At 40.7% G+C, this 11654-nt stretch overlaps 1 protein-coding gene across 13 annotated transcripts in view; it reads right to left on the bottom strand.

Annotated features, from left to right (window-relative positions):
- The window catches only part of ENTREP2 (endosomal transmembrane epsin interactor 2), a 171272-nt gene that overhangs the window by 136477 nt on the left and 23141 nt on the right, over positions 1–11654 (bottom strand). For 2 of the 13 annotated variants that reach the window (XR_013956089.1, XM_080608092.1), the window contains exon 1: positions 10540–11637. The exons of 5 other annotated variants lie outside the window; for them this stretch is intronic. Coding sequence is in view for 6 of the 8 variants with exons in the window: in XM_080608092.1 (XP_080464218.1) it covers positions 10540–10797 (258 nt within the window). In the remaining 2 variants the exon portion in view is untranslated. Of the gene's footprint in view, positions 1–9898; positions 10126–10153; positions 10174–10539; positions 11646–11654 lie in introns of those variants that run through there. 6 more of the 13 variants (XM_080608101.1, XM_080608100.1, XM_080608094.1 and 3 more) reach the window with 5 other exon arrangements.

Below are 11654 nucleotides of genomic sequence, written 5' to 3'. Positions count from 1 at the left end.
CCTAAGCCTAGAAGTCAAAATGTGCCTATCAATGAATCTCTAAATATAGAAAGACTATTGAAGGACCAGCTGGCATTTAAAAACGATGAAAGCCAAGACTGTTCTTTGGCATCAGCACTAGCTGGTGTTGCTAAGCTACTGCTGCTGCCCAGACAGTTATACACCATCAGGTTAATTGGCGCAGGCCAGTGGTCTGAAGACAGGAGGAAAAACAAAACAAAAAAACCACTCAAAATGCCTTTTATACCAGTAAATCTCAAATTTCACCATCTGCAACTATGAAGGGTAATACAGCTTGTGTCCATGACAAAACAACATACACATCATGAAAAAACTAGCTTTTGCTGTTCTTTTAGAGTTCATATTATTTTCACTTGTGCTGTTAATTTACATATGTTTGGGTTTGGTGTAACGTAATTTTAATGTTGATAAGATGTTTAATGCTATCTACATGTACTTTTTCCCCATCCTTGATGCATGAATTTAGATTTTTATCAAATGACAACTTTGATAAAAACAAGGAGATTCTGCTTCTGTGGGCCAATTGAGGCTAGCAACTGGAAAAAAATCTATCAGCAAATTTGTATTTATATTTTTTGGACAGTTAAAGTTACAGCCTATGAGAATAATGTTATTTAGTATGCAATCGCTCTTCTACAATTCTCTTATGAGCTTCTGGCAGTTTCTATGATATTATATTAGCAGTCCTTTCATCACTGACAACACTTGTGATTTGTAGCTTCCAAATGTGAGCCTGCATTTACACTTTAAAAAGTAACCTCGCTAGCCCACGTAGCACTAGTATACTCTTGAACAAACAAGTTGTTTAAAACTTGGAGAAGAGAGTGCCAAAAAATTTTGGTTACCGCAAGTATCTTCTCTATACTGCTTTTTCACTGGCTTGATTTCATTTTTATTTAGGACAACATTTTTATGCCCTTAGAAAAGTGTGCCACTTGCACATCAGCCTTTTATCTCTGCTGACACATAGACAAAGCTATTGGTAAAAGACGATTCTGATATCTAAAGAATCCCATTCTTCTTGTCAACACTCATTGGCAGAATAAACTTCATGACTAACGTTTCTTGCCTTTCTCATATAACTAAGCTAGAATCCTTGTAAAGATCAACCACAAGGTTAATGCTTTGGGGATTTGTTTTTCTTTGTGTTGAGTATACAACTGGTAAAAAACTATGCATGAAACATATTTGACTATTTGATAGCAAGCAATGGTTAAGAATTATCATGTAAAATTCTACAGAGATTTTTCTTTGATCAACATTTTCAGTAAAGGAGCTAAATGATGAAAAGAAGAGCAATGGAAAGGATCAGAGATCTACATGAAATGATAAAAAGACTGCAGGTGTTTAATTTACTGACAGAAGGGACACTCAGTAGCTGCCTTCAAGTATACAGGAAGTTGTTGTGAAATAATAAACCATATTCCAATGTCCACTGAGAACAGAAGACGAAATAATGGGGTTTAATGGTACAAAGGGATGCTTCAAGAAATAAGTAAATGGTTTTCAAAACAGGGATAGTTAACAACTGGAACAGACTATCAACAACAAATAATAATTTAAAAAAAAAGTACCTGCCCAGACTGGTCAGAACGTATGTGATGCTAATCTGAGGAAGAGTAACATAACAGATCAAAAAGTCAACAACCACAGGCAAAGATACCAAAGACGACTTCAAAAGGCATATGCACAGGACAAGAGCTAAAAGCTCAGGCAACCCGAGAAAAGCAGCAATGCATTGCTCCTGGCTTCTCAACACAGGGACTGGGGACCGCTACAGTCATTGACAAGAAAGCCAAAAAATGGGATATTCTTCCATAATGAAGAAAAAGCATTTTCCAGCTCCCACTAACCTTTTTGCCTGAAAAATTAACCTCCAATTTGTAGAGAAAAATACCATGAGCAGTCCACTCTTAAAAGATCAGCTGTTAGCTTACGTAGTTTTAGCAACCTCCAATAAATAAATGACTGTGCAGAAATTATTTTTAAATTTTAGAAGGTTACTTCTATATACTATAATTCCCCACAGGATTATAAACGGCAAAACTATACACCTACTAATGCTGTGATTATAATCCTAGGTTTGAATGATAATATTCCTTGCATTAGCTGTTAACATTTTCCCCAAGCTTTACTATAGATCACTGAAATCAATAAATTCAGTGTCTCTGTAACATCTTAGTTATTTTTAAAACATACGGAGAGGTTAGACTAGAAAAAGTTTTCCTGTATCAGACAAAGAAGGTCAAGAACTCATGACTATTATGATTATTACAGCTCCCTCAGCACATCTGTACAACTTTGTTATCCAACGGTACAGCCTATTTATGGCTTTGTAAAACAACAGATCACCACTTGTCAGATGTTGAAATGCAGAAGGAGCAGATTACAGAAGGAGCACGTTTCTTCAGGAAGTACTTTTGAAACTAAGGAGGTGTGATCCTGTCTGAGAAGGTACATATTCTCATCTTCCCATTCCTGAGGCATTTCAAATAGCAGCTGGGGGAGTAAATATTTCTCCCAAGTAACTGACATAAGCATCCTTTCACAGACACCAAATATACTGATTTTAATACTAAAAATACATTGGATGATTTTCCACTGAAATTATCAAGAAGTTCATGACTGCTTCTGAGAAATCCACTTTCTAAAACAGCTACATCAGGTATCTTTTTCTGCTAGAGACCCTCCCTCTTTTCTAGTATACAAGCCTACCTTTTCTTTTTCAGCCTATTTCTTGGTAGTTTAATTAGAAAATCATGGCACCCTTTTTTCAAAGCTACATTTGTAAAATTAGAAATTCACTATCCATCTTCTTCAGGAAAAAAAATAATTAAAAATTACTTCATACAAAGCATTATTTTACATATTTATACCACCAAACCTCTTATTTCCACAAGAGCCTACTGATTATATTAATAATTGTGCATTATTGTTAAGCTGTAGGCTCCTCGTGGGCATCTAACAAATATAATTACAGTGACTGTTGAATTTTCTGCTTCCTGGAAGCAGAACACTTCACAAAGGATCATGTTATTTTTTCACTGTAAGACTTTCACATCTTATTCACCTTTAGCACTTTCTTTGACATGTGTGATGGTAGTCAGAACTTCACATCCATCTGCTTCCGTTTCTTGTAGGATTGCCTATAAAGTAGGAGTTGATATAACTCTTATAACACAGAACCGGTGTCTGGTTGCTCTTAAATCATACAAGGGAAACAAGATGCATGGTTGAACATCTGCTTTCTAACAGGTAAGAACTCACGTTTACTGCACCTGGTGACTTTGTTAGATGCTGCTGGTATTTCTGACAGCTTTTGTCAGCTGACTGCTTGCTTAAGAGTTAACTTACTGGCCAAATGATTTCAACAGTTTCAGTGTTTCTATACCATTTCACCCAAAATTCTTTTGCAAAAAAACATGCTCTTAATATTGGCCCAATCTACCTTCTTAAAACTCTGGAGAAGGATTACATCAACAACAGCCCAAAAAACTTTTGTCTGAAATACTTAATTCTGAAGCACTTATAGTACAGGCAAAGGAGGCATTCTTTGTTTTAAATTCTTTAATGTTATACCGTTAACATGCTGAAGCAAGACACCAGAAGTATTCCCAGATGTCCCTAAATTATGGAAATATAACTTAAAAATCTGTCTCAAATTAAAAAAAAATAAATCTCAAATTTCTACTGAAATGCAGTAATGGGCTAGAGCCCAAATTCTCAAAAAAATGGCCTAAATGGGCTGATTTTTTTTTAGAATTCGGACTATAGCCCATTATGGCATTTTAGTATAGCATTCAATTTCACTTCAGATTCTTTTTTCTGATTACAGTACAGTGGGTGCAAAGAAATACATTCTTTAGGGACTCTCATACAGTTCCTAACTATAAACAAACAAAAAAATCAAAGTAATTCCTATTTTCCAGGACCTCTAGATTTAACCAGATGTAGACATTTTTAGATGGGAAAACTCCATTCTTCACAGACCTGTCTATTTTCACGGATGTTATATAAATTATAACAGCTGTGCATGAAGGGAAGAAATCGTCAGAACACCAAAAAAATAACCACCACCCCCAAAATAAGAATATCGTTTCTTACAGGAATATAAGAGATTGAAAAGTAACTGCCTTTCTCAGTCTGACTTCTCTTTTGCCCATTACTACTTATCTTTGATTTTCAAAATTGGTTAATTAACCAGACAGTTAAAGATAATTACTTGTGTACTTTTGTAACCAAAACAGCTGATCCAGAGAAAATGTCAAGTTAACCTCAAACAATTCATTCTGTAAGGGAAGCTTTTAAACTGTCAGGACACGAGAGGGAACTGTCAAGTGGAAGGACGTCTACAGTGCATCTAGTGCTGAATACTAGTTCCGTAAGCAAAAACGTACTGCTTCTAAGGTTCAACGTTAGAAAATGGTTTTGCTCCCCTGTTCCAATTACCTTACATTCACAAACAAATGAAGGATATGCTGGAAAACTATAGACAACCCTCATCTAGAACTGACAGGCATTATCACTGGGGATTTCTCTTCCTAATAGCTGGATTGATATTTAGGCTTTCAGACATTTTCTTCACAGTAAGTTAGGTGAAGGAAGATAAGCGCACAATGTAGGTTAAGAAACATGAGAACGCGGTCTTCGGTAGACATCAAAATGGCATTTTGATGTTGATTTTACTTATCTGTATAAACTTTTATTGTTTGTACTGTCACTACTGCTTTTACAGTAAAGGTTCCTTTCCATTCAAAGGACAATTATTACATACTAACAGGAGTTAGTCTGTCAAATCATAGTGAGTTCTTTATGAGCTCAAAGGAAAAACTGCACTGACTATTTATACTACTTAGGTAGCCAAGAACTTATTTACTGAATAAGCATGAACTTCAGAAATAGATACTAATACTTTTAATATCATTGCTAGTTACTGCATACTGTAATGATATTTCACGGGAACCCAAAATACTGTCTGATGGTGAAGCTTCATTTCAAATCTATGACTTCCCTGATTTCATGAGGACGGTGGAAAAAATTTAAGGAAATGAATAGACCCAGATTAATCCCTGTTATACAAACTGAAATAAGGCAAGAGGTATGGCTTTCAAGTACTCTTCTAAAAGGCTAAACTCTCTTCTGCCAAAACAAACATGAAGGGCTGGGCATATGAAGGACTTCAGCCTGTACATTCAATCTTAATCCTACCTCCCACAGCAACATTACTAATGTCCTTCTGAAAGGACAGCCATTCCTGGTACACTTCCAACCTTCCTGATTAAGAAGCAACATGGAAAAGATGTCAACACTTTAACCAACGTGCACAATGTTATCTGGGAAAGGAAGTGCACCAGCCATCCCATCTGTCCTCTCCTCCAGTTCCCACTATCCTCTCCAGGTACCACGCAGCAGGCCCTCTGGTAGCAGTGTCGTAGACATGTCAGAGGCACCATGTGATACAGCTTTAAGAAAACTCCTACATCCACACAGTGATAATGTGGACTCATGGGCATGAGCTTGTTATTTTATAGGCATTTCTTCATTTTTATTGTGCTTTCTAGCTTGTTCTACTTTTAAAATGTTATTTTAAGCATGAAATTTATACCATTCAGATGCATTTAAATAACCACGCAATCCCCAAAACAACTTTCTTCAAGCATCCTTTATAACCAAATATTTGTGGCTACAACTCTGAGAAATACTCTTCTTTGACGCCCCCTTTTGTTCTTGACTTGTAATTAAAATGTATTTCACATGAAAGAGTATCTATTAAAAACTACTGTAAAACCAAAAAAAAAAAAAAAATCAAACCTAACACATTTTGAGTTAATATTGCTCTTTCAGAAAGTAATTGTGAAGGCAGAAAGGAGTACAAACGCATCCATTTGGGTTAAGAGAGAAGCTGACCAATGCATATTCCTGATTCTTATCATTTACAGGATACAACCTTTCAGAAACTAAATACCTTCTCAGCTGCCAGCACTTCTGTAGAAGCAACCAAGTGGAAACAGTCAGTTTTCATGTGGGGATCCCATATTTGCATTAGGAGTTTACTAAATACATTTTGGCTTTACGATAACAAACATCAAAATCGAAGCTTCACACTGAATATTTAAGTGGCCTTTCACCATGGGGAAAAACGCAAAGAGTTAAGGCAGTAGCTTGGCAGTCAGGATCACCTGAGAAGTGTGAGTCAGGTTCAGTTCCCTTCACACAGACACAAACACAGGACTTGAGCCTTTGCTTCCTTCACCCCTCACATCCCATAAACGCTACTCACCTAGCTATATAGCTGCATTCAATTTTTATAATCTCATTTTTCACGGATTTCCAAAAGGTATTGGAATTAGCCCCTGGAAAGATGAAGAGATGAAGTTTGTTTGAACCACTGCTACTTTCAGTATACAATAAAACCACTTTCTACCAGCATTATTTTCAGAATGACAAAGCAGCCAGCATGCTGCCCAGATGTTCAAAGCACTAGTTTAAAGAGTGCGTCTCAGAATGTTCTTGATGGTTGTTTACAGAGTCAGAACCTGAAAACCTCCTACTTTAGTAATTGACCAACAAATGCTTTCACTGCTGTAACAGAAGAAAACCATTCAATTTAACTTTTATGCTAGAACAACAATCAGTGCAATGTGTAATGGGGACATAAAGTACATAAGTACTTGTGTTTACCATTGATAAAGTTACTCTGACCATTGGCTGTGTATTATCAATGCCAAAATAATACCTTTAAGTTTGATTTTTCTTTTAACTAAAAGGTATTCTTTTTATAGGAGGCCACGTACAAAAATCTTTTTAAAAAATGTAAAAATCATGAATACAGATAAGTAAATACAAGTTTCTTCTGTGAAGAGTGAATGTGACGTTGAAGCTACACATTCATTATCCCTCAGCATCTCTGGATAAAACACGTTCAATTTAAAAGCACCTGTTTTTTACCTCACCCAACAACGAAGGCTTATCTGAAATCCTCAGACTAAGCAACGCTCCTTTCTGCTACAAACAGTAGCAAAACCAATCTCGTCAACAAATTATATCCTCACATTAATATCATTTTGTTGATACAGACTCTCGATAGGTGACAGGATTAACAGAATGGTAAAATGAGGATAACTACTTGTTTACTAACTACTTGCTTACTATGTTACACATGATGATGGCGTTAGAAAGGATGAAAGTTGATACTCAAAACCGAAGGCAAACTTGTATACTTTTATTTTATAAATTAGACATTAAGTTCAAGCTTGTAGCTATAGCTTCATCTATGTGTTTAAATCAAAGTGTCGTAAAAATCAGAACTCCGAAAGTTACCATTCTGTTTACTTCCTCCAAGCAAAAAAATACATGTGCCTGGAAGCACTTACAATAAAAAAGTTTCTAATTTTTCTCTAGATACAATAAAAATCAACCCTGAATTTGTTAAAATATTGTAATTTTTTTTAAATCAGTCCATCTAAAAACTTCTCATAACAAGTGATGTTCCAGTAATTCAGAGCAGTGTTTCTAATTTACCACAATTTAGTTCTGCAATATGTCACATTTTTTAAAACTCAAAACCATCACACAGACTAAAGAAACGTGATTAACCTTTTTTCTATATGCAAATGCCACTCACACACAAGAACAAGTTTAATCCTTTGATGCACTGTATAGCAACTCCAACAACTTCAGGGCTCTTTGTTTAAGAAGTATATCATATTTATATAGAGTTAAGTTGGAAAAAAAGGAAGCTTTGGGAGAGGGAGAGAGAGGCAGGTGCAAATAGAATTCTCCACTTTATTTTTATATAAATACACTACTGAAATTGTTATCCCTATTTTCAGACAGCTCGTCCTTTATGGAGCCCTATTATCTCTTTTGTCCTTTGATTCCAAAAGGCACAGGAGCAAGCAGAAAAATGAATTGAGAAAGAATAGCCAATTAAGCATGATAATTCACAACTCATTTCTTCAATAACTTGCAACATACAACTAAAATAGAGATGCACTAAGTTCAGCAGCTACGAATAACTGGATAATTGACCTTGAAAATTCCCACTTCAACTAAGCTACTTATCTCTTCCAAATTTTCATAGTAAACTCTAACTGTTCCACACAGCTACACAACATACTCAGAAGCAACAAAAGCTGATTTGCCTCCTGAAACAAACATTGCTGGCTTCTGTGGATCTGCTGTTTTCCAGTGCACTGAAGATGAGAAATCTCAAGGTTTGTCCTGGCCCAAGAGTCCCCAGGAGCTTACCAGTAGCCATTTTACTGTGAATAGTCCAAAAATCAGAGAAAGAAACAATTAACAAGAAGGCAAGAGTTTCTCTTTTCGGCTGTCCAATGTGCTATTGTTTCCATTTGTATATGGAACAACATTTTCATCCAGGAACATACTGTTTCAAAGCCCTGCCTCGCCATGAACTCCAGAGAACGTACACAGAATGGAGCCCAAGTTTCTTATTCCTTGTGATAAACGATGCTCATCATCTCCTCTCATGTGCCAACACCACAGGTTTAACAGGAACTTAGCAACAGGTTTTAACAGTATCATTAAATCTTTTTTTCCCCCCATCATATATTATTGTTGTGATATACAAATCAAGAACACCAAGACAAATTAATAATGATCAATAACCTATAGAAAACACCTTGCAGTTTTTGAGACTATTATGAAGGCAAGTCCATGCAAGCCCAACACAGGCATTTATCAAGCCCATGTTGCCCACCCAACAGCAGGATGTACATTTCTAATGAGTAAAAACAACAGTGTGTCACACGTACCACCAGAAAGAGTTTAAGATTGCTACTTGACCATCAAACAACTCAATTATTTGTTTCTAATGGGAAAAATAAAAGCAGTTTGATGGGAGTGAACATTTATGCCTGGCAACAGGAAAAGGACTCTTTATATTAGTATTTACTGCTCTCTCAAGTTGCTTACCTCATCCTTCGTTATTCCTCTAGTTGTATTTTCCAGAGGGTACCTTAACACCTTCACTCTTCCACAGTGATATTCTTCATTGGTGAGCAACCACAGTTAATTTTTGTTGAACTCACTAAATACCTCAGAAGGCTTTTAGAAAACACTGTGTAAATGAATAAGCCTCCAAAAGTTCTTTGGGGCACACCATATTTTAAAACAACTGTATTATTACCTTATTTCTTAGGAGTGAGAGAAAAAAGTGGTTAGGACAAAAGTATTGCTCTTCTCACTATCTAATAATTTAATCTGTAAGGAAGAATTGTATATAAAAATGGTAAGTTTTCAATTAAGGAAATAAAGCTTGCCAGCAGTCTTCCACTACTTCCCCTTGCTTTTTGTGCCTTCCACCAATTCCCACCACATGCATCCACCAATCATGGCTTTCTTCTCTATTGTTTTTGCTGAGCAAACAACAATCACGAAGTCAAATTGGAAAACATACTTTTCTATGGTTTATATAGCAAAGAGAAAAGCAGAAGGTATCCAAAATTGCAAGATGAGGAACAGCGTACCTCACAGCATACTGATAACCCCCAGAAGTCTCTTTCCATAAAGATTACGCGATCAAGGGAAAATAAACTATTATTGAATAAGCTGTGCTTGCTGGAACACACAATCAGTTGTGTACATTCTGGCTTGGTCTGTCAAGATAAGAAGCCAAATCTACCTCAGCTCTGCTGTTTTCTTAGCATATTAACATGTAAGAATCAGATCGTTAATTCACATCTCATCATGACAAATCTGGCAAAAAAAAACCAACTCATAAGAATGCAGTTACTACAATATCAAGGCTACTAGTAAAAACTGATGTTTCTTCTCAAGTTTACAGAAATTCATAGAGAAACTGAGGAAAGTATCTAAACAATTAATCCAGAACTACTCTTCTGTTTTGAAATACCTGAAAAAAATAAGTAACGTGCTGTATCTGAACACATTAAGCAGAGATTTCTGAAATTGCACCATTTCTGCCACACGCTTCGAAGCGCATAACCCAAATCACTTATCTAACACTTCGGCTTTCTAATGAGCGCTCACAAAACTGAAAACACTCCAGTCTGTTAAAAGAACTGAAAAAACACACTTGAAATGAATTAAGCGTTTACGTTACGTTATATCAGGTAACCCTTCACCAGAAGCTCGCGAAGTTGGTTACCTGCCCCCTCACAAAACGCCTGTGTTTTGGCAACCCCTTTGTGACAGGAACTTTCCCCGAGCAGAGTCCCGCCGGCACCCCGCACCTGTCGGCACGGCCGGGCTACCCGGGGCCGGGGCGCTGTCAGGGCCCGACGGCTCCCGCCCTCAGCGCGGCCCGGGGGCAGCCGGCAGCGGGCTCCTCCGTGCCGCCAAAGCAGCTCCCGCCGAGCCCCCCCCCCGCCTCACAGCTGCGACAATTTCGGAAGCGCCGGTGCCGGGGTAGGGGGAAGGCGCCTCGCCCTCCGGAGGGCTCGCAGCCCTCCCTCAGCGCCGCCGCTGGGCCCGGTGCTCGCCCCCCTCACCTCACCTCACCTCGGCCACACCTCACCGCCCCTCACGACTCACCGAGAAGCCGGCCCAGAAGGGGCAGGAGTGGCGGACGCGGGCCGAGGTGGTGAGCGCCAGGGCAGCGAAGCTGACGGCCACGATGAGGCAGCCGAGCGCCATCTGCGTGACCCCCAAGGCCAGCATGGCCCGCGAGCGGGCGCGGTGCTGCCGCAGGCGGGACAGGCTGCGGGACAGCGCGGCGGGGCTCAGCGAGCGCGACCCGCCGGGGGGCCCCGCCGCCGGCCCCCCGCCGCCTCCGCCGCCGCCCAGCGGCATCCTCCGGGGGGCCCCTCACGGCGAGGCCGGCCGGCGCCGCCTCCCGCCGCCCCCCGCCGGGCAGCCGCGACTCATGGAGGAGGAGCTGCCCCGGGCACCGGGGCGACCCCCGCGGGCACGGTCCGGCCCGGCCCGGCCGGAGAGGGGCGGCTGCCACCTTCTCCTCTCCCCGCTGCCCGGGCGGGGGCGGCTCGCCTGCGGGCCCGGCGCCCACACACGCCGAGGAGGGGGAGCCCGAGCCCCGCGCTCCGTCCCGCTCCGCCCGCCTCGCCCGGGGAGGGGAAGCGAAGGGAGGGGAAGGGAGGCGAGGCCGGGGAGGCAGGGGGAGGGCTGCCAGCGGCCAATGGCAGCGGGAGGCGGCGGGCGGGGGGCGAGGCCCAGGCCCCCCGTGCCCGGCGGAGCGGCGGCGAAAGGCAGAGCCGGGCAGAGTGGGGAGCGCTGCAGCCGTTTTTGTTTGGCTGCAGCTTACACCTAAGCCTCAGCCTGCAGCACGGGTGGCACCAGAAACACAGGGGCTGCCGCACCTGGCCGCGGTCGGTCCGAACGTCCCTGCCCAGCACCGCCGGCTGCTCCCATCACCTCAGGCACGTTTAGAGGCGGCCTGCTGCAGGAGGGAAGGCTGTTCAGCGCTCAGGAGGGGAGGCCGGGAGTAACCTGGGGGCAGTGCAGATCTAGGCCTAGCTCTGAAAATAAATAAATAAAAGACCACCACCACGGTACCAGTATACATGGGGTAGTAAAACCAGCCCAAGGTAGATGCCACTGTAGCACCCTAATCAGCTTACAGTATTATTGTTGTGCACAGCAGTTAGTATCCCTAGCCTGCATACCTATAATACTATTGTATTCAGACAAAA

This window comes from Anser brachyrhynchus (assembly GCF_964034855.1).
Source record: "Anser brachyrhynchus genome assembly, chromosome: 11".
Classification (NCBI taxonomy): Eukaryota; Metazoa; Chordata; class Aves; order Anseriformes; family Anatidae; genus Anser; species Anser brachyrhynchus.
Note: the sequence above shows the minus strand (reverse complement) of the source record. Positions and strands in the feature narration are given on the sequence as shown.